The 27,894-nt window shown below is 43.6% G+C and overlaps 1 protein-coding gene across 5 annotated transcripts in view; it reads right to left on the bottom strand.

Moving 5' to 3' along the window:
* Nucleotides 1-27,894, bottom strand: part of DTHD1 (death domain containing 1) — a 54,403-nt gene that overhangs the window by 6,555 nt on the left and 19,954 nt on the right. For 3 of the 5 annotated variants that reach the window (XM_087874960.1, XM_087874959.1, XM_087874956.1), the window contains exons 3-8: nucleotides 21,478-21,808; nucleotides 21,204-21,383; nucleotides 13,734-13,978; nucleotides 10,717-10,881; nucleotides 9,091-9,380; nucleotides 1,801-2,042 (exon numbers count right to left, since the gene is read on the bottom strand). In XM_087874960.1, the coding sequence (XP_087731086.1) occupies nucleotides 1,801-2,042; nucleotides 9,091-9,380; nucleotides 10,717-10,881; nucleotides 13,734-13,978; nucleotides 21,204-21,383; nucleotides 21,478-21,808 (1,453 nt within the window). Of the gene's footprint in view, nucleotides 1-1,010; nucleotides 1,164-1,800; nucleotides 2,043-9,090; nucleotides 9,381-10,716; nucleotides 10,882-13,733; nucleotides 13,979-21,203; nucleotides 21,384-21,477; nucleotides 21,809-27,894 lie in introns of those variants that run through there. The other 2 variants (XM_087874958.1, XM_087874957.1) reach the window with 2 other exon arrangements.

The following is a 27,894-nucleotide window of genomic DNA, read 5'->3' as shown; positions in this document are numbered from 1 at the left end:
TCCTTCTTTCCTTTCCTTTCCTTTCCTTTCCTTTCCTTTCCTTTCCTTTCCTTTCCTTTCCTTTGTCTCTCCCTTCCCTCTCCTTCCCTTCCCCTCTCCCTCTCCCTCTCCTTCTCCCTCTCCCTCTCCCTCTGCCTCTCCCTCTCCTTTCCCTCTCCCTTCCCTTCCCTTCCCTTCCTTTCCTTTCCTTCCTTTCTTTTCCTTTGTCTCTCCCTTCCCTCTCCTTCCCTTCCCCTCTCCCTCTCCCTCTCCTTCTCCCTCTCCCTCTCCCTCTGCCTCTCCCTCTCCTTTCCCTCTCCCTTCCCTTCCCTTCCCTTCCCTCTCCCTTCCCTTCCCTTCCCTTCCCTTCCTTTCCTTTCCTTTCCTTTCCTTGTCTCTCCCTTCCCTCTCCTTCCCTTCCCCTCTCCCTCTCCCTCTCCTTTCCCTCTCCCTTCCCTTCCCTTCCCTCTCCCTTCCCTTCCCTTCCCTTCCCTTCCTTTCCTTTCCTTCCCTTCCCTTCCTTTCCTTTCCTTTCCCCTTCCCTCCCTTTTGCTATTTTTCCTTCCCTTCCCTACCTCTTTTCTTCCTTCCCTTCCCTTCCCTATTTTTCCTTCCCTTCCCTTCCTTCCCTTCCCTATTTTCCCTTTCCTTTCCTTTCCTTTCCTTTCCTTTCCCCTTCCCTTCCTTTTGCTATTTTTCCTTCCCTTCCCTTCCTCTTTTCTTCCTTCCCTTCCCTTTTCTTCCCTTCCGTTTCCTATTTTTCCTTCCCTTTCCTTCCCTTCCCTTCCTTTCCCTTTTTGATTAACTGTGTCATTTAATTACGTGATCAGGACTGAAGTCCTCTTAACTTCCCAAAAACTCTTCAAAGAATAAATAACAGCCTGGCCTTCCCAATAAAATAGATTTCAAGCCAGACTTTTGCAGCCTAAATTAAACAGTAGCTGAGGTGCCCTTGGTGCTCTCTGAGCCTGCTTCTTTTCTTACAGATGTTTCATGACCCAACTCGGTAACATTATCAGTGCTAGTAAGGACTGCTGTTTGCTGTCAGTTTATATTCTGGGGACTTGCCTGTCTGTGTGGGTGGGGGAGGTCTTAGGGATTCTTTGGTCGGGCTGTTTGCTGATGGTTCTTTGACAGTTTCTTGATTGAGGTATTGCTTACTTGATTGTTGGTCTGAAGTTGACCTTGGAGTTAATGAGTGCTGATTACTGGTGGAGACATTATGGGATGCAACTAGGCACAGGTGGGTTTCAGCAGGTTCTGACCAGTTCTCCAGAACCGATAGTGGAAATTTTGAGTAGTTCAGAGAACCGGTAAGTACCACCTCTGACTGGCCCCGCCCCCATCTATTCTCTGCCTCCTGAGTTCCAGCTGATCGGGAAGAAATGGGGATTTTACAGTATCCTTCCCCTGCCACACCCACCAAGAAACACACACAGAACCCGTAGTAAAAATTTTTGAATCCCACCACTGCCGCTAGGGAATATTACAGTGGTGGGTTTCAAATTTTTTTACTACTGGTTCTGTGGGCGTGGCTTGTGGGCGTGGCATGGCTTGGTGGGCATGGCATGGCTTGGTGGGCGTGGTTTGGTGGGCGTGGCAGGGGAAAGATACTGCAAAATCCCCATTTCCTCCCAATCAGCTGGGACTCCGGAGGCAGAGAATAGATGGTGGTGGGGCCAGTCTGAATTTTTACTACCGGTTCTCCGAACTACTCAAAATTTCCGCTGCCGGTTCTCCAGAACTGGTCAGAACCTGCTGAAACCCACCTCTGGAATATTACTACAGATTATAACACCCTCATGTTAGGAAACAGCTCACCTTTGGCAAAGTCAGAGCCAGCTTGCACAGGAGGGAATCTTGTTCGTGATCTTCTAGCGGAAGAGATTCTACGTGGTTGAGTGCAGCATCTTTTGCCACTTTGTAAAACAAGGCCGTTCCTTTATAATGGGGTGAACTGTAGTTACCAAATTCATCCACTTCCTTGATCCGAAGAGCAAGCCGGGGTTTTCTTTGAGCGTGAAAAGCAAGCTTGTAACTTTTTCCATAGGTGTTCCCGTCATCTGCACAGGTGAGACATAAATGTTAAGCTACCAACTACTCAATTTAGAAAAAAAAACCCCACAAAAATATCAAATGCGATCAATGGATTTAATTTGGCACAGAAACCTTCCTTCCCAGGGGTGAAATTCACTTACCTTCCCTAACGGTTTGCAAGCGTGCGCGCGCCTCAAAGCCTTCTGTGCATGCACAGAGGCCGAAAATCGTCACAAAAAAGGGACATTGTGATGTCCGCGTGGGCGGGCAAGGCTTTGTCCATTCGGCCCTACCATATCGTGCGATCCGGTAGGAACCGGCTGAATTTCACCCCTGCTTCCTTCCTGTTTTGAATCTCCTAAAACAGATGGTTGATTTAGTCTGGTTTGTGAGATTGAAGCAGTTGCTTCCAACTCAATGTAAGAACAATTGTTTTAGTTTTTTTTTTTTAAAGAATTCATAGAAAAGTCTGCTCCCTTATTCCTCCAAATCAAATTGACAACCCAAACAGGATCCACTAAATCCAGACACCTGGAATTAAGGAGAAACTTTCTAACAGTGAGGACAATAAACCAGTGGGACAGAAGTTGCCTTCAGAAGTTATGGGTGCTCCATCACTGGCGGTTTTAAAGAAGAGACTGGACAGTCACTTGTCTGAAATGGTATAGGGCTGTGATGGCGAACACCGTATACAGCATATACGGTGTACCCAAGCGAATTATCTCTGACAGGGGACCCCAATTTACCGCCCGATTCTGGAAGCTTTTCCTACGGCAGATAGGAACAGATCACGGTGGAAGGGGGTGTGTTGTGATTAGGACTATATACACGGTGATACAAGGTGATGGATGAGACACAAGGAGGGGGGGAAACCGGGGGTTTATGGAGCAGATGATAAACGGAGCTTATCATTTGACACTCAACATCTATGGCAAGTGTGCCCGAGGTAGCACGCAGAGCCATCTTTCCGGGCACGCAAGCTGTCACCCAACTCACCTGGTGTCAGCACTTCAAGCTGCATTTATTTATTTATTTATTTTATTTGTTTAAATTTCTATACCGCCCTTCTCCAACATAGGACTCTAGTGCTGACATAAGAAGGAGAAGCGGAGGCATCTGGAAAGGGACGTTTGACTTTTCACCTACTTATTTTCCCTGGAGATAATATCCCCTAGGAGATGGGATGGGAGGGGGGAAATTCCTTTGAGCTGGAGCAGTAGATTAGGGGTAGAGTGACTTAGAAGATGGCCAATGAGCGCAGAGGAGTGGAGGGTTTTGGGTCTGGAAGTCAGTGTTGGCTGCGATGGAGTCGGAGTTAAAATGTCATGCTTAATAAATGGGAGTTTTTCATCAAAGACTTTGTTTCAAATGCAATTTATTTGAGACAACCTCGAAACCTGACACCTGGAGCTGAACATACGTGTACTCCCCAGCTGGTGTTCAGGAAAATCGTTTCCTGATTTCCAGTGGGCTCAGAAGCCCAAAAATCAGCTGGCCAGTGCGCGCATGCACACTGGAGCTGAGCTAAGGCAATACTTGCGTGCCCACAGATATGGCTCTGTGTGCCACCTGTGGCACATGTGCCATAGGTTCGCCATCATGGATCTATTTATTTTATTTTATTTTATTTTTTATTTATTGGTTCGATTTATATGCCACCCTTCTCTGGAGACTCAGGGCGGCTTACAATGCATTAAGCAATAGCCTTCATACTTTTGTATATACCTGCTTAGTAGAGCTTTCGGCCCCCCCGAGCGGTGTTCTTTTTTTATACAAAGTCAGCTGATTGCCCCCACAATCCGGGTCCTCATTTTACCTACCTCGGAAGGATGGAAGGCTGAGTCAACCTTGAACCTGGTGAGATTTGAACTCGCAGTAATTGCAGGCAGTTGGTGCTACTTAACAGCGCTTTAGTCTGCTGCGCCACCAAGGCTCTATACCATCTCAGACAAGAGCTTGAGCTGGCGGCTGTCCTAAAAAACCTCCAAGGTCCCTTCCAGATCTATTCTGATCGATTGACCTTAATTTGGAAATAATTTAAATACACGGTTTGGAAGCCAGCTTTGACAATCTAAACTGTATGCGGGATCCACGCAGGCTTTGATTCAATGGGAACATCCCTATTATTTGCCTCTCTTTTCATAAAACGGGTTTGTTTGTCTCTCCATGTAACATCAGTGCCTGTTCCTTGAGCAAACAATGACTTATGAGTGATGGTACACGAAGCTCCCTGGAGTATGGCTGAATTTCATTACCTCTGTAATTAAAACCCTACACTGTTACAGTTAGCTGGAAACAAACTCTTGTTCTTAAAGTCATCTCCAAACCACAATTTTCTGGGGGGAAAATTGTTCCTGGGGAGGAAAAAAAATCCTGCTTTGAGCAGTTCCAACTATGGGGGGGCAATCCAGGAGAGATCCAATCTAGAAAGAAGGAGAAATTTCCTGACAGCAAGAACAATGAATCCATGGAATGGTTTGCCTTCAGAATGGTGCCTTCACTGGAGGTTTTTAACCTTCACTGGAGGTTTTTAAGAAGAGATTAGGCAGCCATCTGTCTGAAATGATAATAGTGTCTCCTGCTCATGCAGGAAGTTGGACTAGATGACTTTTGAGGTCCAAACTACATTCGTTCCAGTGCTGACATAAGGAGGAGAAGAGGGGGCAGCTGGCAAGAGGACGCTTGACTTTTCACCTACTTATTTTCCCTGAAGATAATATCCCCTAGGAGATGGGTTGGGAGGGGGGACATTCCTTGGAGCTGAAGTAGTAGATATGGGAAGAGTGATTTGGAAGATGGCCAATGAGACGCAGAGAATTGGGGAACGGAAAGGGAAGGTTTGGGGGTCAGGAAGTCAGTGTTGGCTACGATGTAGTCGGGAACAGATTGTCGTGCTTAATAAATGAAAGATTTCATCAGAGACTATTTGTTTGGAAATGCAATTTATTTGAGACGACACTGAAACCTAATAGTCTCTTTTCTACTCTGTTATTCTGTTCTCTTCTGTTCTAACTGCTAATTACACAAGGAGCTGCTGATACGGTTCTACAGAGGAATTACTGAGTCTGTCATCTGCACCTCTATAACTGTCTGGTTTGGTTTTGCAACCCAACAAGACAGACACAACTTCAGAGGATAATTAGAACTGCAGAAAAAACAATGACTACCAACCTGCCTTCCATTGAGGACCTGTATACTGCACGAGTCAAAAAAGGGGCTGTGAAAATATTTAGAGTCCCCTAACATCCTGGACATAAATTGTTTCAACTCCTACCCTCAAAACAATGCTATAGGGCACTACACACCAGAACAACTAGACACAAGAACAGTTTTTTCCCGAATGCCATCACTCTGCTAAACAACTAATTCCCACAACACTGTCAAACTATTTACTAAGACTGTATTACTATTCTTCTTCTCATCCTTCCTATTACCTATCTCCTTTTTCTACTTATGACTATAACCTTGCTGCTTGTATCTTTCGATTTATATTGTTTCATTTAATTCCCTAGTAGGATTTTGATTGCTTATTTAGTATCCTATGACTATCATTAAGCGTTATATCTTATGATTCACAATGAATGTATTGATGATGACTATGATCATAAGTTATCACTTATATCTTTTATGCACACTGAGAGTTTATGCACTGAAGACAAATTCCTTGTGTGTCCAATCACACTTGGCCAATAAAGAATTCTATTCTATTCTATTCTATTCTATTCTATTCTATTCTATTCTATTCTATTCTATTCTATTCTATTCTATTCTATTCTAATTGATATTAAACATCAGCACCAGGAATAATGGGATAGATTGTCTCCTGAGGCAACAATTTGGTACTTCCTGGGCCTATAACCGACCAGCCTCCAAAATGGAGTGTTATTTTATCCCTGTGATCTTTTTTCTTTTAATTAAACATAAAAAATTCAGTGTCTACATAAACAGTGTTTTATCTGGGTAGAAGTAATTTTGAGAAAAAAATAATAATAACAGTAATATTCATAACATTAATAATGATTACATATTAGAATAGAATAGAATAGAATAGAATAGAATAGAATAGAATAGAATAGAATAGAATAGAATAGAATAGAATAGAATAGAATTTTTTATTGGCCAAGTGTGATTGGACACACAAGGAATTTGTCTTGGTGCATATGCTCTCAGTGTATATAAAAGAAAAGATAAATTCATCAAGAATCATAAGGTACAACACTTAATGATAGTCATAGGGAACAAATAAGCAATCAAATCATATTAGGAAACAGTCAATATAAATCTTAAGGATACCAGCAAGAAGGTTACAGTCATAATAACAGTAATATTTACAATAATATTTACCATTTTAGTGAACCATCTTTATATAATTAGTCATTCTTTTAGGCTTTTAAATTTATAACTTCTGTTTCTGTTAGTTAGCCATTGATAAAACAAATCCCATGTTAAAAAGTATTCAGTTTCTTCCTTCTCCTTAATTTTAAGTGTTAATCTATCCATTTATGCACACTCAATTTTTTTTTTAATATATTTTCATCTGTAGGGATCTCTTTGTTTTTCCACTGTTGTGCAAACACAATTCTAGCCGCTGTTAACACATATAAAATTAAATATGTATTCCCTTTATTATATTTTTGTGGGAAGATACCCAACAAAAACGATTTCAAACTGGCATCAAGGTTACCTCATTTTTTTTGGAATCTAGCTGTTGGGCTAAGAATGGTGTCTTGTCAATCTATTGGACACCACCCCTCCAAAAAATGAAGAAAAAAAAAGCAGGGGAAAGAGATTTATTCAAACATCCTCTTTAGACATGTGGCGAAAACAGATAAGCCGAAAATAATGCAGCCAGGATGTGAGGAAGAGACTGGTTAGGCCTCTCTCTTTTTTAAAAAAAATCATTTTCTGATGGATGTGGTTTATCTGGCACTAGCTCATTTCACCCATCAGATAGATGGTAGAGCTGGTGTTTTGTTACAAGCTGATTACACTTTGTGTTAGCAATGACTGGACTGCGTTCTCCTTGTGTGTCGATTGTGGTTTGCATGAATTTGATTCGCCCATGATTCTTTCTCATTGTCGGCTGCCTTCATTGTCTTCTCTCTCCCTTTCAGGTGACACACAAAGAAGAGGGTTATAAATCCAATTAGATGTAATCAAAATTTAGGACAAAGATATGGAGGGGTTAAGGGAGAAGATATGGAGAGATTAAGGGATAATACTAAAAAGCAGAGACATCACCCTGCCAACAAAAGTGCGTATAGTCAAGGCTGTGGTTTTCCCAGTTGCAATGGATGGCTGTGAAAGTTGGACCATAAGGAAGGCTGAGAAGGCCAAAGAATTGAGGCCTTTGAACTCTGGTGCTGGAGAAGACTCCTGCAAGTCCCTTGGACTGCAAGGCGATCAAACTGGTCAGTCCTAGAGGAGATCAACCCTGACTGCTCTTTAGAAGGCCAGATCCTGAAGATGAAACTCAAATACTTTGGCCACCTAATGAGAAGGAAGGACTCCTTGGAGAAGAGCCCAATGCTGGGAACGATGGAGGGCAAAAGAAGAAGGGGACGGCAGAGAACGAGGTGGCTGGATGGAGTCACTGAAGCAGTCGGCATGAGCTTAAATGGACTCCAGGGGATGATAGAGGACAGGAAGGCCTGGAGGAACATTGTCCATGGGGTCACAATGGGTCGGACATGACTTTGCAACTAACAACAACAACAACAAAGGGAGAAGAGATTGTCTTGATGGCCTGTTCTTTAAGGTTTTTGAGTTCACTGAAACTCCTCCATCCTTCAGAACTGTGGAACTTTTGGGACTGACTAACCCTAAGAGATTTAAATCAGAACCAGCAGAATGTCTGTATGTATGTTTATTGAATTTATCATGTTTATTCTGAAGCCCCAATGGTGAAATGGTAAGCGACAAGAAAATAAGGAAGACTGAAGTAAACGGTTTTCTTGTTTTTCAAATAAATGCCTCACATATATATTTAGGAAGCACAGACTTATCTAATCCAGAGGTGTGCTTCAGATCCTTTAGCAACGGGTTCGGTTCCCCGTTACTGGGTGGGCGTTGCCATGGTGGGCATGGCCTAGTCAGCTGCCTGTACCACAGCAGGGTGTATGTGTGTTTCACCCTCCCCAGGCTCCGGAGGCTTTTCTCGAGCCTCCAGGAGGGCAAAAACTGCTTTCCCCGGGGTCTGGAGGCCCTCCAGAGGCCAGAAACAGGCCCGTTTCTGGAGTTCTGGAACTTCCAGGAGGCCCATTTTTACCCTTCTTTAGCTCCGGAGCGTTTCCTCGAGCCTCAGAGGGGGGGAAAACTGCTTTCCCTGAGATCTGGAGGCCGTCGGGAGGCTAGAAACAGGCCCGTTTCTGGACTTCTGGAATTTCCAGGAGGCCCATTTTTCACCCTCCTTTAGCTCTGGAGCATTTCCTCAAGCCTCAGGGAGGGCAAAAACTGCTTCCCCCAGGGTCTGGAGGCCCTCCGGAGGCCAGAAACAGGCCTGTTTCTGGACTTCCAGAACTTCCAGTAGTCCAGTTTTTCCCCCTCCCAGACCCTCCACGCGATCCCTGCACTTACTTGGAATGATGAACGGGCGGTGTGGAGACTCCTGGGAGGGGTGGGGCAGGGTGGGTGTGGCCAGCCAGAGATGGCATTTGGGGGTTTGCTGAACACCGGCAATCCTTGGCTAAAGGATCTCCCAAATCCTGCCGAACCCTCAGGAGTCCACCCTTGATCTAATCTGCATATTTGGGGGAGGGGATACTGTGGTGATTTGTTCCTGTCAGTGCAAAGTGCACATCTGAACAGAACTTTAGTGCTAGAACCGATTAAGATCCTATAAATACCAGGAGGCATCAATCATAAAATCCATAAATTCACTAATTCACAAAACAATGGAGTGCTTATTATAGAAAAATGACCGAAGAAGTTGCTCACACACAAAATATCCCTGTCAAGAAAGCAAAACTGTTTTTTTCTTATCTTTGAAAGTCTCATTTGTAAAGTCCAAACAGCAAGACCGATAGCCTGCAACGATCTGCGGAATGGAATTTTGAATGATTAAACTTGATTTACCTGAAGCAAAAATATTGCCACTGAATCTAAAGGAAACCTGCTCTCCTTCCCTCATCTTAAATGTCTTGGAAGGTTCTGGAGGGCCGCAATATCCTTCCTCACGTAGAGAATGCAGCTCCATGCTTAATTCTTTAGAGGGAACCAGTAAGACAAGGATCTTGTAAGGGTCGTCTTTATTCTGCCACAGTACCACCTTCACCATGACGTTGTGGATGGCGTGTTCCAGATTCTGAATAAACTGAACGAGATGTCCATTGTCCATAGCAGAAGATAAGCGGACGACAATAAATCTGCGTAAAGAGGAAGACTAGGATGGTGACAAAGCAAAGAAAACATTGGAGTAGGATTTCACCCCTGATCTGTACTGATGTAAAAGTTGAAAATGGATGGAATGATCTGCTCTCTCTGCTCTTACTTCCAGAACTGAAAGAGGATTAATACCACATTCCCCCGAAAATAAGACCGGGTTTTATATTATTTGCTCCAAAAGATGCATTAGGGCTTATTTTCTGGTTAGGTTTTATTTTGGGGAAAATACAATACTAAATTTTCATCTGGAATGAGCTCCCCCCAGAGATACAGAGGATCCCGGATCTGCGCACCTTCCGCCGCGCTGTGAAGACCTTTTTATTCCATCAAGCGGGCTTGGCCTAATCTCCTCCCTCTTTTAATATGTAAATTTTAATCTGTTTTTAAATTATTTAAATTATTGGGGTGTTTTTAAATTATTTAAATTATTGGGGTGTTTTAATCTGTCTGGGCCAAAATGATTTAATTTGATTTTATCTGGTTTTTAAATTTTGTGTATTTATGTATTTTATTGCTTGGCTGTTCACTGCCCTGAGTCCTTCGGGAGTAGGGCGGTATACAAATCAAATAAACTAAACTAAACTAAACTAAACTAAACTAAACTAAACTAAACTAAACTAAACTAAACTAAACTAAACTAAACTAAACTAAACTAAATGCATCCATCTGGCTGACAATCTTAACTGGGGCTTATTTTGGGGGTAGGGCTTATATTATGAGCATCCTGAAAAATCATGCTAGGGCTTATTTTCTAGCTATTTATTTTTATGCTAGGGTTCTATTTTCAGGGAAACAGGGTCACCCAATCAATGGGTTCGATATTTTGGAATGTCATGTAGCACAGGGTAAATCAGTGACATCCCATTCACCTACACCAGGGGTGTCAAACCATGGGGTGCTTAGATCTGGCCCATGGGGCCAACCTGGAAACAGCGATGGACTGGCACGCAGTGCCTCTGCCAGTGAAAACAGAGCTTTGAGGGCCATGCACAGCCCTCCCGAGTTCTGGTAGAAGGTTGCAGGAAGCCATCCCAGCCAAAAACGGAGCTCGTAAAGGTCGCATGTGGCCCCTTCCTGAGCTCTGTTTTTACTGGCAGAGGGTTGCAGGAGGCTATCAAAAATGGAGCTCCGGAGCCTGTTTTCACTGGTAGAGCGCTAGGGCCACCACAAGCACCCCCTGACACTAGTGACATGCTGGCCATTCCCACCCTGGCCACGCCCACCTCAGCGTCCTGAGGTCAAACACAATCCTGATGCAGCCCTCAATGAAATTGAGTTTGACGCCTCCGATCTACGCATTTGACGAATCCATCTCACCTCTCTAAGGGTTCGTCTAAGTCAAATGACACAAGACCGTTCCTTGCATTTCGCACGGCGATGTCATCCAGTAAGATCCATTCTTCTTCACTGTTTCTGTAGCCCAGGACTTTCAGTGGTTCCTTCAGGTTCTCCCTGTGTTTTCTTGGGGAGGCACTCAGACCTCTGGAAAAATCACAAAGGTAGGGTAAAGAATATACCTCCATACATACTTCTGTCAGCATTCTAGTGCTGCCATAAAGAGAAGAAGAAGAGGCTTGACTTTTCACCTACTTATTTTCTCTGTAGATAATATCCCCTAGGAGATGGGATAGGAGGGGGGACATTCCTGTGAGTTGAAGTCAGGAGATGGGGAGATTGACTTGGAAGATGGCCAATGAAACGTTGAGAATTGGGGAATGGAGAGGGAAGGGTTTGGGGTCGGAGGGTCAGTTTCGGCTATGATGAAGTCGGGGACAGATCGTTGTACTCAATAAACGAAAGATTTCATCAGAGACTTTTTGTTTGGAAATGCAATTTATTTGAGACGACATCGTAACCTGACAACTTCTCTGTTTCTTCTGCTTTACTCATCTTCTTACTATTTGGGTTTTGTGATCCAAAGCCAACTTTTCTTTTGAAGGAGACCTTCCTAGCCTTACCAACTAGAATTTTTTTAACTGCAACTAATGTGTATTTCTTTCATGGCCCCAGTTTTCAGCTTTCAAAATGTCCCAGCCAGAAAGACTAAAGAGAAAGTCAGCTGGGGATTATAGGATGTGAAAACTGTTTTGGTATATTTTTAATTAAATTTTCATTATAGATAAAGCCAGATACACTGGGGGGGGATTGAAAGGTTTCTACAATTTTTCATTAAAATTATACAAAGGCAAAAAAAAAAACCTCTACCTCAGAAAGATTGCTAAGAAGTTCTGATTGACTTTTAATGAACTTAAGTTGCTATTGTTCAAGTTGGCAATGCCTGACAGATCATAGGTCAATATATACCCTGTTTTCCCGAAAATAAGACCTAACCGGAAAAGAAGTCCTAGCATGATTTTTCAGGATGCTCGTAATATAAGCCCTACCCCCAAAATAAGCCCCAGTTAAGATTGTCAGCCAGATGGATGCATTTAGTATCATATTTACCCCAAAATGAGACCTAACCAGAAAATAAGCCCTAATGCATCTTTTGGAGCAAAAATTAATATAAAACTCGGTCTTATTTTTGGGGGAATGCGGTATTAATCCTCTTTCAGTTCTGGAAGTAGGAGCAGAGAGAGCAGATCATTCCATCCATTTTCACCTTTTACATCGGTACAGATCAGGAGTGAAATCCAGCAGGTTCTGACTTATTTTCGAGGAAACACGGTAGATGTTTAAATCAGTTTTCTTCATCTTTTTCCTCTCCAAATGCATTAAACTACATCTCCCATGATCATTAGCCAGAATAATTTATGGATCCCAGGATCGTTAGCCAGCATAACCTATGGTTATTCCAGTTAGAGATACTGAGAGTTACGATCCATACAACTAAAGGACGTCAGATTACCAATAGAAGAGAATATTTGTAGCTCAGGGTTGAACTGTGAGGTCCTTGCTCTTTGACCTTGGTTGTTTTCTTACAGACATTTCATTACCCAAACAAGTAACATCATCAGTGCTAGAAGGGAGTAGCTAGTAAGTCCAAAAATGCTAGAGAATTCCTGGAAACCTGGCACTCAGCCAAATCAGCCATCAGCAGGCATATAGAGACAAACAACATCTACATACCATTCAAAAGAGACAATCAAAAAGCTAAAAGACTACAACGCCTCCTAACAGGAGCCTGGTGGTGCAGCAGACTAAACTGCTGCTGGTAAAGTAGCACTTAGCTGCCAGCTGCCTGCAATTACTGCGAGTTCAATTCTCCCCAGGCTCAAGGTTGACTTACCCTTCCATCCTTTCAAGGCAGGTAAAATGAGGACCCAGTTTGTGGGGGCAATAAGCTGACTTTGTATAAAATAGAACACTGCTTAGGGGGGGGCAAAAAGCCCTACTAAGCAGGTGTATACAAAAGTATGAAGGCTATTGCTTAACGCATTGTAAGCCGCCCTGAGTCTCCGGAGAAGGGCGGCATATAAATCGAATCAATCAATCAATCAATCAATCAATCAATCAATAAATAAATAAATAAATAAATAATCAATCAATCAACATCTAGATAAGCAGAGATTAACATGAAACAGTAAACAATACCACCATCAGGGACCTACCAACTCAAACTAATAACCAAACAGTAAATACCAGCCTAATCAAGGAACTACCAAGAACATTGCCACCAAGACTGACAGGACAAGCTACTGATATATAAACCCTGTTTCCTTTTAGCACAGCTGATGATGTTACCTAGTTGGGTAGTGGAACGTCTGCAAAAAAATAATCAAGATCAGAGTGCACCAAAAGCTTCTGCGCTTTTTACAGCAAACTCTGTGCTGCTTTTTGGGAGACTCAGATAGATCCATTTCTGCCTTATAAGGCTTCGTCAGCGAGCCACACCCTCTTCTCATGTATCCTCCCTATAAAGGTACAATGTTTCTTTTTCTTTCTTTTTCGTAGGTTTTATGTGCATTTCTTTCTAGCCAGGTTCTACCTATATATATATATATTTAGAACCCCTATGCTTCTGCCTACCAAGAAGCAATCCATAAGCACCACATTCATTTCCTTAACATCTACAAAGTTTTGTTTCCCTAGTCTAGAACAATGTTTTCTCAACAGTGCTTCAGGCCATGTTCTAGTCCGGTGATGGTTAACCTTTTTGGTGCTGAGTGCCCAAAGCGCGCACACACACACACGAATGTGGTGTGCCACCTGTGACATGCGTGCCATAGGTTCACCATCACGGTTTTGTCTCTCAACATCTTGAGATGTTAGAAAGATTGCCTTCTCTCCACAGTTAAATTTGAAGAGCCAAAGAAGACGACAACGGCAAATCATTTATGGATTCTGGGTCTACCTGAGCATTTTCCAAGAATGAGCCCTTTCTTATTTCTCACCGGAAATTATGAGTGCTTGCAACTGTGGGGATAGAAGCACTCATCGCTCTTCCGGCATCTGTCTCAATACCCTCTCTTCGTTTTTCTTGATTTGGAGGGCAAGGTAGGACCACAGTGATAGCTCTGTTGAATGGCAGAGATGTAGAATATTCCAGGTGGACCAAAGAGCTGGTTGACATGACTGAATAATATTCATCATGTTTTGTTTTCAATATTGAAAGTGTGGATTGATCAATCGGCTGCACCTGCATAGAATTAATATTAATATTATTAGATTAGGTTAGATTAAAATTCTTTACTGACCAAGTGTGATTGGACAAACAAGGAATTTGTCTTTGGTGCATATACTCTCAGTGTACATAAAGAGAAAAGATACATTTGTTAAGAATCATAAGGTACAACACTTAATGATAGTCATAGGGTACAAATAAGCAATTACGGGCATGATTATCATTATCAGCTCTCATTCAAGATATTGTGGGAAAAACCCCTCTCCTAGAATAGTGAAATATTTTGAGGAATATTAAAAAAAAAAAAGGCAGATTATTATATTTCCCTAGATGAGAAATGGAGAAACATGTTTTTTTAGAGGCAGGAAGCAGCCCCAGACTCCCTGCTCCCCCAAGCAGAAACTGAGGAGGCCAGCTTTTAGAAATGGAGATTTGTTAATCCATTCAAGACAGGATAGTTTGAAACTCCCTCCAGCAAAGTCTGAACAAAGGCAGAATGGTAGGATTAGCCCCTCACCTAAGATCCAACACAGGACAAAGCCGTTAAGCCACACTAGGAATTGCCCAACTCCCTTTCAGAACCAAAGCCACTTCATTGCATCACCCCAGAGCATTCCAAACTTCAATTAGCTCAGACAAGAGCCTAGGATTTCCATTTCCTCTTTTGCCTATAGAGCCAGCTATGACCCCTACATAACCCCTACATGACCCCATAGGAATCTAACAACAGCCAATAGAATATTAAAGGACATGTTCTTGTGTCAACTCACAAAGCATCCCTGGCCTGCTCTCGAGTTGCCATAGGCAAGGGGGATGGGAAAACCGACAAAGCAGCACAGCAGCCAAAAACTAAAGCACATTCCAGACATATCTCTCTCAAGGCTGTCTCCCAGGGTTATCCACAGCGGTTGGAGGGGAGTGATCTCTACAACCCGTGAAATTGCTCCGTTGGTGAATGTGACTGATGACACACTCTGGGGGAGGGGGAAAACAGGGTCATGCCTGGGTCGTAAATTACGTGGGGTCAGAGTCGGCTTCCCTTGGAACGTGCAGACATGAAGCTCCTAATAAATAACTGGATTTCTTTTGAAGCTTGGCTCGAGGCTCATGATTTAATTAGGGCATCCGTCGGAAGCCTGACATCTTGCACAGGAACAGGAAACTCAAATAAAAAAGCCCAAAGAAGGTACAGCCATGGTGGGATTCAGCCAGTTCGTACCACTTCGGGAGAACCGGTTGTTAACTTTCTGAGCAGTTTGGTGAACTGGTTGTTGGAAGAAATCATTAGGGCAGAGAACCGGTTGTTAAATTATTTGAATCCCACCACTGGGTACAGCCCCCTCTCCTACTCCTACTCAACTCCATTTTGAGAGCTGCCCAGAATCACACGTGATTGGTGGCTCTGCTTCATCAATAAACCATCTTTCCAACTAGCCTCCATGTTGTTTCCAGCTTCTTTCCCCCAGCTTGGAACTGAGCCAGAGGGATATTTCTTCCAACGGTAGTTTTGAATATTTGTTCTCAGGGATCACTGGCTCAATGGAATGACGAAGGAGCTTTACAAGAACCAACGGATGGAAACTAATCAAGGAGAGAAACAACTTAGAACTCAGGAAAAATTCCCTAATGGTGAGAACAATCAACCAGTGGAATGGTTGATCTTCAGAAGTTGTGGGGGCCCCATCACTGGACTGGACAGCCATTTGTCTGAAATAGTAACGAGCAGGGAGTTGGACTAGATGATCTCCAAGGAGCCCTTCCAACTCTGTTATTCTATGTTTTATGTTCTATCACACACCGCATATCTCACACCAATACACCAAAATAATAAAATTAAATCTTCACGCAGGGAGGCCCATATTTCCCTAAAGGTCATGCTGCTAATTGCAATGGGGATGGAGCAGAATTCTGGAATGCAAGGAAGAAAAAAAGGTTTTCTACTTAATTTTCGTGCTAGCTGGTTAACAGAAGCATAATTCAATCCTTGCGCCAAGATGAATACCAAGGATAATGAAGAAGGACATGAAACACTGATTCAATTTCTCTCATTAGCCAAGGCAGAGATGTTTCTGCAGGGATCCTCATTAAATCTCCCTTCTGGATACATCTGAAAAAGCCTGCTCTACGTTGGACAACGTTTGCAGACAAAATAGAAAAGTTTGAGCAAATTATGGTATAATTTTTAGTTAGAACTTGGATCAGGAGTTAGCAACCTTAAACACTAGGCCACAAAGGTCCTAATTCAATTCTGGAGATGACTGGAAGTCCAGTTCCCCCACCATAGAGTCTCTTCCTAGCATGGTGTCCTTTTTCCTCTACCGACCTGAAGTCTGGTCCCCGTCCCCCGCCCCCATAGAGTCTCCTCCTAGCACAGCATCCTTTTTCCTCTGCCGACCGGAAGTCCGGTTCCCCCACCATAGAGCCTCCTCCTAGCACGGCGTCCTTTTTCCTCTACCTGTCCTAACCGAAAGCCCTACCAATTGTGGAGCCGACCGGCAACAGGGAGCTGCAACAGAGGGATGAAAGAGCCACATGCGGCTCCAGAGACGCAGGTTGCCAACCCCTGACTTAGACCTAAATAGTACGGATTTAAGGAAAAAAGGCTGTCTCAAAACTGATGGAATTATGCATGAAAATTTAAAAACATATACTTAACAGTCAAAAAAACCCAATACCAAAACCCTTAGAATTTTTTTATGGGGGGAGGTCAAACTGCAGGGAGTTTTGGGGCTGAGGGTGGGGATATCCATCATATTTTGAATGAAAACCCTGTGGCATAGAAGTTGATGACTGGACAACAGAAATGGATTCTCCAAGTCTCCCTTATCACTAAGAGACTGGTCCATCAACATAGGAAAGACAACTGATGGTTTTAATTACTCAGTGGATTCAAGACCTGATATTACTTTGAGTTGATTAATCAGCCGTTTATAAACATTGAGTATATATATCACTATGATGTTGAAATCAGCTTTTAATAGTTATGCTTGTTGGATGTGCTGAGAGTTATGATCTGAGAGAGTTAAGAGCCTTGGTGGCGCAGTGGTTAGAATGCAGTAAAGGTAAAGGTTCCCTTCGCATATATGTGTTAGTCGTTCCCGACTCTAGGGGACGGTGCTCACCTCCGTTTCAAAGCCGAAGAGCCAGCACTGTCTGAAGACGTCTCCGTGGTCATGTGGCCGGCATGACTCAACATCAAAGGTGCACGGAACGCTGTTCCCTTCCCACCAAAGGTGGTCCCTATTTTTCTACTTGCATTTTTTTACGTGCTTTCGAACTGCTAGGTTGGCAGAAGCTGGGACAAGTCATGGGAGCTCACCCCGTTACGTGGCACTAGGGATTCGAACCGCTGAACTGCCGACCTTTCAATTGACAAACTCAGCATCTTAGTCACTGAGCCACCGCATCCCTTGGAATAGACTAGACTAGACTAGACTAGACTAGACTAGACTAGACTAGACTAGAATAGAATAGACTAGAATAGAATAGACTAGACTAGACTAGACTAGACTAGACTAGACTAGACTAGACTAGAATAGAATAGAATAGAATAGAATAGAATAGAATAGAATAGAATGCAGTATTGCAGGCTAATTCTGCCAACTGTCTGTAGTTCGATCCTGACTGGCTCAAAGTTGACTCAGCCTTCCATCCTTCCATGGTCGATAAAATGAGGAGCCAGATTGTTGGGTGCAATGAGCTGACTCTGCAGATCGCTCAGAGAGGGGCTCTAACAGGGGTGAAATCCGACCGGTTCGGACCGGTTTGGGCGAACCGCTAGGGATTATTGGCATTGGTTCACCGAACCGGTAGTAATCACTCTTCGTTGGCTCCATTCACCCACGCCTGGCTGGTCACTGCTCACCTCTTCCAGCCACTCGATATTCCGCAGAATTCAATGTTAAATGCAGCAGAGAGAATGCTAACTTTTCTCCTTCCATTCAGAACGGAGCTGCTGCAGCCTGTCCCTTTAAGGTAGTCCCCAGGAGGGAGGGGGACAGGGGGGAGCAGCTGGAATGGAGCCATTTTCGTGAAAGGCAGGAAAATGGGAAAGGGGATTTTCCTGCCTGTCGTCCATTCCTCAATCTCAGCACAGATTGAGGGAAGGATGGTAGGCAGGAATATTCCCCTCCCCATTTTCCTGCTATTCGCGACAAGGAGCGGCTGGGAGGGGAGGGGCCGGTGAAGAGCCCCTCAATGTGAGTGATGTCGAGTTGGCCACGCCCACCCTGTCACATGACCTTCCCCCCCAACAAGCCACGCCCACAGAACCGGTAGGGGAATTTTTTAAATTTCGCCAGTGGGCTGTAGAGCCCTGTGAAGAGGTATATAAATCGAAGCGCTATTGCTACTGCTGTCCATATAAGTGAATGATTTCAGGTTATTAATAGAAGAAAATGCATCTTGCTCTTTTGCTCTAGGGCAGTGATGGCTAACCTTTTTGCCATCGCGTGCCAGGAAGGGGATGGGTGGGGGAGGTTCCCGCGTGAGCGTGCCCACACCCATAATTCTATGCACCCTGCCCTGTGCATGTGTGTGTGACCCCCCCTCTCCCCCGCTCCTGGCACGCGATGTCCCGGTAGGCCCGTTTTTCTGTCTCACCTGGCTCCAGATCCTCTCTATGCATCTGGGGAGGGCGAAAACAGCCTTCCCCATCCCACCCCCAGGCCCTTTCCTTACTTCTGGTGGGCCCAGAAAGCCCAAAAATTAGCTGGCTGACGCGTGCATGCATGCCATAGCTAAGCTGGCGTGCCAGGTGACATGGCTCCACGTGCCACTTGTGGCACGGGTGCCATAGGTTCGCCATCACGGCTCTAGGGGAACATGAGTAGCATGCAGAAGGATCTTTTCCTTTTCAACAAGGGGAAAGGAGGCATTTGTTTGTTTTTAATCATTTAACCTGATAACGGAGACGAACTGAACTGCGTAACAGACATTCTGTAATGAATATCTTCTTAATCCTCTTTCATAAGCTATTGCTGCCACCCAGGGATGAACTGAATGACAGCTTCTGGTTTTTTTCATGTAAAGAAATCCCTTTAAGCATCTGCTGTGCTCTAAACAAGGAGGAATCTATTAACATCATTTTTCAAATCCTTTTTTGAAATGTGGCCGGAATCCCTCAAAGGGCAGAATTAGTTCCCCATCCTGTAACTTCCCATCCCATTTGGCGAGCTTGTTTTTAAGAACATGGTTAAGAAGATCGATTATGCCTTTTCTTCTTTTTTTTTTCCTGCAAGCTTCTCAGAGGACCTCAAAATTGGACAGATAGATAAACGAGATGATCAAGATAGGTGATCCCCCGAAAATAAGACCCTGTCTTATATTTTTTTTGAACCCTGAAATAAGCGCTTGGCCTTATTGCCATGTGCTCAAAAGCCCGATTGGGCTTATTATCAGGGGATATCTTATTTTGGGCTAATAGGAAGGAAGGAAGGAAGGAAGGAAGGAAGGAAGGAAGGAAGGAGGGAAGGAAGGAGGGAGGGAAGATTTGATTTTGGGGAAGGAAGGAAAGAAAGAAGAGAGGAAGGGAATGGAGGAGAAGGTGAGAGGAAAGAAGGGAGGGGAGGGAAGGGAATGAAGGAAGATTGATTTTGAGCAAAGAAGGGAAGAAGGGAGGGAAGGAGGGAAGAAGGGAGGGAGGGAAAAAGGGAAGGGAATGGAGGGGAGGAAGGGAAGGAAGATTGATTTTGAGGAAGGAAAGAAGAGAGGGAGGGAGGGAAGGGAAGAAGGATGGAAGGAAGGAAGAAAGAAAGATTGATTTTGAGGAAGAAAGGAAAGAAGAGAAGAGAAGAGAAGAGAAGAGAAGAGAAGAGAAGAGAAGAGAAGAGAAGAGAAGAGAAGAGAAGAGAAGAGAAGAAGGGAGGCCGGAGGGACAGAGGGTCAGAAGGAGGGAGGGAGGAAAGGAGGGAGAAGGGAAGGGAAGGGAAGGGAGGAAGGGAGGAAGGGGGGAAAGGAGGAAGGAAGGAAGGAAGGAAGGAAGGAAGGAAGGAAGGAAGGAGGGAAGGAAGGAAGGAAGGAAGGAGGGAAGGAAGGAAGGAAGGAAGGAAGGAAGGAAGGAAGGAAGGAAGGAAGGAAGGAAGGAAGGAAAATGAAAAGGCCTCTGATCTGTGCTCCACCCCCTTCTTTTTAGTAGCCCTCTGAACTTTTAACTGCAGGTCAGCCCCAGAATAAACACAAGACTAGGATCCCACTAATGACCTCAAAGAACAGGAACTCCCTTGGGGTAAGGAAGATGCCAGAAGTGGAATCCTCCGGCGATTTTAGGGCAATCTTCCTTTCTGGATTTCACACAGATCAGGATCAAACCAAATTTCATGGGAAGAACGTGTTAAAACCAGCACATACACAAATGACATCCCCTTGCTCACACCAAGGACAGTCCCCTTATAAAACCAAGCCTCTGCACCCCATTTTCTTAGTAGTCTACCCTCAAGAGCAGATCTCCTCTTGTGAATAAATCTCTTTTCTCAGTGTCTGGATTTCATTTTTCTTTTATTTGCTCTTGCATCACCCCAGCTCGTAGAACCCCCAAATTATTTTTCGGATGGAAGGAAAGAAGGGAGGGAGGGAGGAATGGGTGAAGGAAGGAAAGGAAGGAAGGAAAAGAAAGGAAAAGAGGAAGAAAAGAGGAAAAGAAGGAAGGGAGAATGAGATGAAGGAAGGGAAGGGAAGGGAAGGGAAGGGAAGGGAGGGAGGGAGGAAGGAAGGAAGGAAGGAAGGGAGAATGGAAGGAAGGGAGAATGGAAGGAAGGAAAAAAGGAAGGGAGGAAAGGAAAGAAGGAAGGGAGGGAGGGAGGGAGGGAGAATGAGATAAAGGAAGGAAAGGAAGGAAGGGAAGGAAGGGAAAGGAAAAAGGAAGGAAAAAAGGAAGGAAGGAAAAGAAAAGAAAGGAAAGGAAAGAAAGAAAGAAAGAAAGAAAGAAAGAAAGAAAGAAAGAAAGAAAGAAAGAAAGAAAGAAAGAAAAAAAAGGTAGGTACTATAGGTAGGTAGGTAAGATTGCATACAGATCTGCTCCTAAAGGACAATATTACCAGTGGCCTTAAAGTAGATCACTCAATTTACAAAAGCCTAGATATTTTTTTCCCCTTCACTGAAGGAAGTCATCCTTGGTATGAATGATTAGCTATTAAAATTTTTTTATTCTCGATCTCTTCCAATCCAAACGTTTTGATGTATTTTGGTTGGCGAAAAACGCGCTCACGTCCGAGAAGACAAGCCGTTTCTTTTTCAAACATACCTTGAGGTCCACTGTGACTCGAGAACTGAGCGTTGATGGGGGATAGCAAAACGAAATTCTAGGATCCATGTTAAGCTTTCGCGAAAGTCCTCTCCTCGGAATGGTCCACGTTTCCTTCTTCAAGCATGAAACCACAGAGAAGATACCAAGCTGGCCGGTTTTCACCACAGCGCCTGACCCCTGCATGAAATCAAAAGGAGAAAAACCAGTATTTAAATAGCATTTTCTTCTGCCCTACAATTCAAGCAAGATTTTGGTTCAAGAGTTCACTCACCTTCTGGCTGCCTTGATGTCCTTCCAAAGAGGTAGGAGTTAAATACGTGGACTGGAAGTTTATGTCGCTCACTTTCACCATTACGTCTTTGTACATTCCTCTGTAACGGGAAGTAAACGGGATTGCGATGCCGATTGGGGAAATGTTGCATTGGTCAACCGACGAGCGCTCGACAGATACGACGTTGCTGACAAGTTCTTCTGCCTCATTCACAACGAAGGGACTTAAATCATTGACAACGGTGACTGTGAGATGTTCCAGAACGCCGCGAGGGGCTGTCACACTACACGATAGTTCAGGTTCTCCCAGTTCGTTCGCTTCCGTGAAAAATCTACAGCCAAGAAATAACATTCGTGAGATAAAACAAAAAAGAGAGCCATGGATAGAACACAGAATAACAACTGGAGGTCTTCTAATCCAACCCCTCTGCTTGAGGTGGAGACCCTACACCATTCTGGACAAATGGCCGTCTAATCTCTTCTTGAAAACTGCCAGTGATGATGGATCCATGGGTTCTCATTGTTAGGCTGATTTCTAGCATAATCTCCTCCAGAACTCCTTCCATTGTTAGGCTGATTTCCAGCATATTTTATTTGGCTAATTTCTAGCATAATCTCCTCCAGAGCTCCTTCCATTGTTTGGCTGATTTCCAGCATATTTTTCTCCAACTCTCCTCCTATTGCTTGGCTGATTTCCAGCATTTTTATTGGCTGATTTCCAGCATTTTCTGTTTGGCTGATTTCCAGCATAGTCTCCTCCAACTCTCCTGCCATTGTTTGGCTGATTTCCAGCATTTTATTTATTTTCCCACTTACTTCCTCTGAGTCTCTAACTTTTATCTAGTTAGTATCCTTCACCTCATTGTTTTAGTTTTCCCTTACATCATAATTATCTATTTAATCTCTATATCTCAGCATATTCATCAAAATTAATTCTCATTATGTTTCATAATAATCACCATTTCCCATATTTGTTAAATTAGATCACAATTTATCTCTATCATCTGTGTATTTCATAGCTTCATTCAGTAATATGTTAATCAATCATAGTCAACAGTCTAACTTTGTTTGCAAAATATAGTTAAGACATATTACAACAAATAATAAGTTTTCTTAAAATTATCTCACATTAGTATACATTTCTCATGGATCCATGGGTTCTCAAGGCAACCCGTTCCTCTGTTGGATTGTTCTCACTGTCTCAATTTGTTGTTGTGGCCCCTCCAGCAGCTGAATCAGATGAGGAGGAGGCATGGGAGTCAGGATCAGCGTCAAGGCAACTTGAGAGCTCCGAGGGGGAAGAGGGAATGGAGTTGGCAGAGAGAGACAGAGACAGAGACAGAGGTGGAGCCTGGACCATCCATCAGCCCTCAGATGGAGAATCAACACCCACAGGTCTGGAGGTGGCTGATGAGGAAGAGGAGGAACAGCTGGGTCCAGTTCCTGATGCTGCACAGAAGGCAGAGGAGAGGAGAGCAGTGGAAATCTGTGGGCCGGTCCTTGGGAAGGAAGAGCCACTGCTACGAGCGAAACCAGGGGTGGGTTCTAAATTTTTTTACTACTGGTTCTGTGGGCGTGGCTTATTTTGTGGGTGTGGCTTGGAGGTCATGTGACTAGGTGGGCATGGCTAGCTGGTCAGAGTCATTTCTGGAAGGTCCTCACACTTACGACCAGTCCTCGCACTTACAACCCGACTCATTTGTTTGCCTTTAACACTGATCAGCTGTAGGGCGGCCCTTTGAAGCCCCGCGGCAAGAGTTTAAACAGTTTTTTTCCCTCTAGTCATCAGCTGGGACTCAGGAGGCAGCAATAGATTGGGGGTGGACCAAATAAAAGGTAAGAATAATGTGGGGGGGGAGGGCGGGGGGGAGAACCGGTTCGGTGACGTCATATCATCACCGCTACCGGCTCGGCCAAACCGGACCGAACCGGGAGGAATCCACTACTGAGCGAAAACCTCCCCCCTAGCTCTGGGGATAAAAGGCGGAGGGCAGAGATGAATAGATGTGGCAGACAACTATTCATCTCCATGCCGGACAGACTTGTTGAGAGAGGAACATTCTGCCGGGGCTGCTGGTGCTACTAATAAAGGAATCATTGATTGAAAATACAGGGGGTTTGTCGTGTTTGAGAAGCTGGGTCAGAACAAAATTTCTCCTTAGTTCTAGGTTGCATCTCTCTTTGATTAGCTTCCATCCCTTACTTCTTGTCCTGCCCTCTGGTGCTTTGGAGAATAGGTTGACGAGTACTGAAAGACTGCTTATCATGTCACCCCTAGTCCTTCTCTTTGTTAGACTAGATATACCCCTAGAATAATTATTTGTAACTAGTTGAGGAACGGAACTGCATTAGATCTTTTCAATGGTGGGGTCCATACAGGGGAGGGATTCAGCCGGTTCGTGCTAGTTCAAGCGAACTGGTAGTTGTAACCGGTGGGGAGCCCACCCCCATCCACCTGCCCACCCGCTCCGGTGCTATGCTGTCCCATTAGCTGTGTTTTTAAAGCTGTGCACATGTGTTCAACCCTGCGCGAAAGCAAAGCATGTGTGCAGAAGGTTGCACACATGCACGGAAGGTGCGTGCACTCACATTTTCAGTGCTGGGGTGAACTGGTTGCTAAATTATGTGAAGCCCACCTCTGGGTCCATACCTTGACCTCATGAAGAGGTGATTAGTTTTACTTTGATGAGGTACCTTGCGTGGCCATGTAGCATCTCGTACTCCCAAGAACTGAATGAGGCTCACCAAGGAAGAAACATGGACATCCTCACTTGCGTTGTTTGTAGAAGCAAGGGATACCCACCGATTGTGACTCTTATCCTTTTCTTTCTCAGCCTTATCTGCAGGACTATAAATGCCGTATTTTTCTGAGTATAAGCAGGGGTGAAATGTAAAATTTCACCCCTGAGCCTGAGTGGTGAGGAGGCTAATGCCTCCTACTAAGGTTGACTCAGCCTTCCATCCTTTCTAAGGTAGGTGAAATGAGGACCCAGTTTGTGGGGGCAATAAGCTGACTTTGTATAAAATATACAAAAGAATGAAGGCTATTGCTTAACGCATTGTAAGCCGCCCTGAGTCTCCGGAGAAGGGCGGCATATAAATCAAATTAAAAAAAAAAAAAAAAAAGGCAGCATTTAACATCCAACTGCCTGCAATTACTGCGAGTTCAATTCTCACCAGGCTCAAGGTTGACTCAGCCTTCCATCCTTTCTAAGGTGGGTAAAATGAGGACCTGGTTTGTGGGGGCAATAAGCTGATTTTGTATAAAATATACAAAAGTATGAAGGCTATTGCTTAACGCATTGTAAGCCGCCTCGAGTCTCCGGAGAAGGGCAGCATATAAAAATAAATAAATAAATAAAAATTGTTACTACTGGTTCTGTGGGTGTGGCTTGGTGGTGGTGGGGGTAATGTGACTGAGTGGGCGTGGCCAACTTTTTTTTTTTTTGACTTTTCAAAGCATTTTTTCTAATGCTTTGAAAAGCCTCTGCCGATCAGGCAACTCAGCTGGGATCATCAGAGAGATTTTTTAAAAAATGCTTTGAAAAGCCTCTCTGCTGATCAGGCAACTCAGCTGGGATCGTCAGAGGCTTTTCAAAGCATTTTTTTTACCACCTCTTCGGCCAAGAGGTTGCAGAACAAAATGCTTTGAGAAGCCTCTGAGGATCCCAGCTGAGCCGCGCGATCATCAGAGGTTTTTTTTTTTTTTTACTTTTAAAAGCATTTTTTTGTCAGAAGAGGTGGTAGAAAAAATGCTTTTAAAAGTAAAAAAAAAAAAAAAGCCTCTGACGATCGTGCGGCTCAGCTGGGCATGTGGGTGCGGGGTGCGCAGGGATTTTTGCTACTGGTTCTCTGAACCACCCACCACCATTGCTACCAGTTTGGGCAATCTGGTCCAAACCGGGAGCATTTCACCCCTGAGTATAAGACACACCTTTTTCCCCCCAAAAAAGAGGGTGAAAATCTGGGTGCGTCTTATACTCCGAATGTAGCCCTGCCCAGCTTCTCAAACCGGAGGTTTCAGAGACTGAAAAAAACATCAGAAACTCCGTTTCAGAAAAGAAGCCCCCAAACAGAGCTTCAGGGGCTTTTTTTCTGAAGCTCTGTTTCGGAGGCTTTCAGAGGCAGGAAAAAAAGTTTTTTCTGAAACGGAGTTTCAGACGTTTCAGAGGCAGAAAAAAAAAGCAAAAAAAAAAGCAAGGCGCAGAGCTCACAACCAAGGAACCTGTTGCTAAAATTCACCTCTGGGAACAGCTGATTGGGGATATTCTGGGAGCCCGGTCCACCTGCCAATCAGCTTTTTTCTTATTTTCCTCCCCAAAAACTCTTATATTCTAGTGCATCTTATACTCCAAAAAATATGGTGATCATACCAGCTACTTGGGAATGCAAGGCCACTGAAAAACCCTATTAGAATGTTAAGTATCCTGTGGATGAAATATAATCCAATTACCCAGCTTTGTTATAAATTTACAAAATAGTTAAAGGGAAATTGATTTTATTCCACATAATGACAAGGGTTTTTTTTGTTTTTGTTTTTTTTTATTCAACGGTAATAAGATAATGAGCTGCCTTAAATTGCAGCTGCATAGGCTAGCTAAGGCTTTTAAATATTATGGGTTTCTTTCCCTAAGAAAATCTTGGGGGAAAAAATGATGCAGTTTTCGCTTCCTCCCCTCGGGTGGTCTGGCCTGAACCTATATAAACATATATATATAGGTATATATATATTTATATACATTTAATACATATACATATACATATACATATACATATACATACATACATATATATACATACATATATATATACATATATATATATTTAATATATATACATATACATATACATACATACACATACACACACACACACACACACACACACACACACACACACACACACACATATATATATATATATATATATATATATATATATATATATATATATATATATATACATATACATATAAAATTGATTTCTCTTGATTAGTGGCTTGGAATAAGTTTCCTCCCTCAACAATGGTAGCATTTCCATGTTGGTTTTCTATGGATTTATAGCCCAAGGCAACAATTTAGATCAGAACTGATTTAGCTGCCCGTATTTTGCTTGCTAAACATTTTCCTGCAGTGCTATTTTTTTTTCCACACAGAGATTTTTTTTTTATATCCAGTGGGTAACGTCCAGCAGTGGGTTTCACATTTGGTTACCACCGGTTCGCCGAGCGCACGCAGGCTCGCTTTGCATGCATGTGCGCCTTCCGTGCATCTGCCTGGCCTTCTGTGCATGCGCTTTGCTCACACGCGTGCCTTCCGTGCATGCACTCAGCCTCAAAAACGTGCCTAAATCATATTGCATAGTGCTGGGGTAGGTGAGCGTACCCACAATCTCCTCTACCGGTACGAACCGGCTGAAGACCACCTCTGGGGACACTCTTTGATGGCTTATGAAATGCTATCAGGTAGTTGTTCTTGATTTATGACCCCAACTGAATCCAAAATTTCCATTGCTAAGCAAGACAACTGTTCAGTGAGTTTTGCCAAGCTTTGTGGTCTTCTGGCCACACATTCAAAATCACCCTAATTGTGAAGCGAATCCTGAAGATGTTAAGCAAATCAAACTCTGCCCAGGGACTTTGGTTGTTGGGTGTCAGGGTGCTGATTAATCCCACTCTGCTTTTGGGTAATCGCACCTTGATTTAGAGACGTGGATCATGGCATTTTCCTTGTGCATACTTTAAGAAAATAAAACCGAAGATATTTGCTAAGAAAAAACTCATTTATTTGTTATAAAGAAAATAAAATATCTAACTATCTAAAATAATTACATTTTGGCAACGTTCCTGCTGGCTACCTCTCAGCAGCCGGACTTCTTTGGCAAGAGAACAAAGAAAAGTGTGAAGTAGAAAGAAGGAATGCGGACATGCGTAGTATCAGTTACTGATAAGAAGTTTGGCAAGCTACGGAAAGTCTGACAGTCCAGAAATATGAGCTCATCTGGTAAATACAAAAACGCAGTGACATTGGAAGCCGGCTGGGGAAGGTTAAAACAGTGACCACATGATCCCCGGAACAGTACAACTGTCATAAGTACCTGGCACTTTCTAAATGCCTGAATTTTGATCACGTGACCACGGGGACGCTGCAACGGTTGTTAAAGTGTGAAAAATGGTCCTAACTCACTTTTTTTTTTTCAGTGCTGAGGGAAGAAATATCCATCTGGCTCAGTTCCAAGCCAAAAGAAAGGTACGGGAGACAAAATGGAGGCTGGAGGCTGGGCGCTATCTAACAAAATGAAATTCTGTGGTGAAAAAAAGTCAGGTTCTACATTTAGGCAAGAAAAACCAAATGCACAGGTACAGTATATAGGTGGTACCTCGCTCAATAGTAGTAACTGCGAGACGGATCTTGGAGTC

Source organism: Pantherophis guttatus, chromosome 8, assembly GCF_059756535.1.
Source record: "Pantherophis guttatus breed Tessera chromosome 8, ASM5975653v1, whole genome shotgun sequence".
Classification (NCBI taxonomy): Eukaryota; Metazoa; Chordata; class Lepidosauria; order Squamata; family Colubridae; genus Pantherophis; species Pantherophis guttatus.
This window is presented reverse-complemented; position numbering and strand designations above follow the sequence as displayed.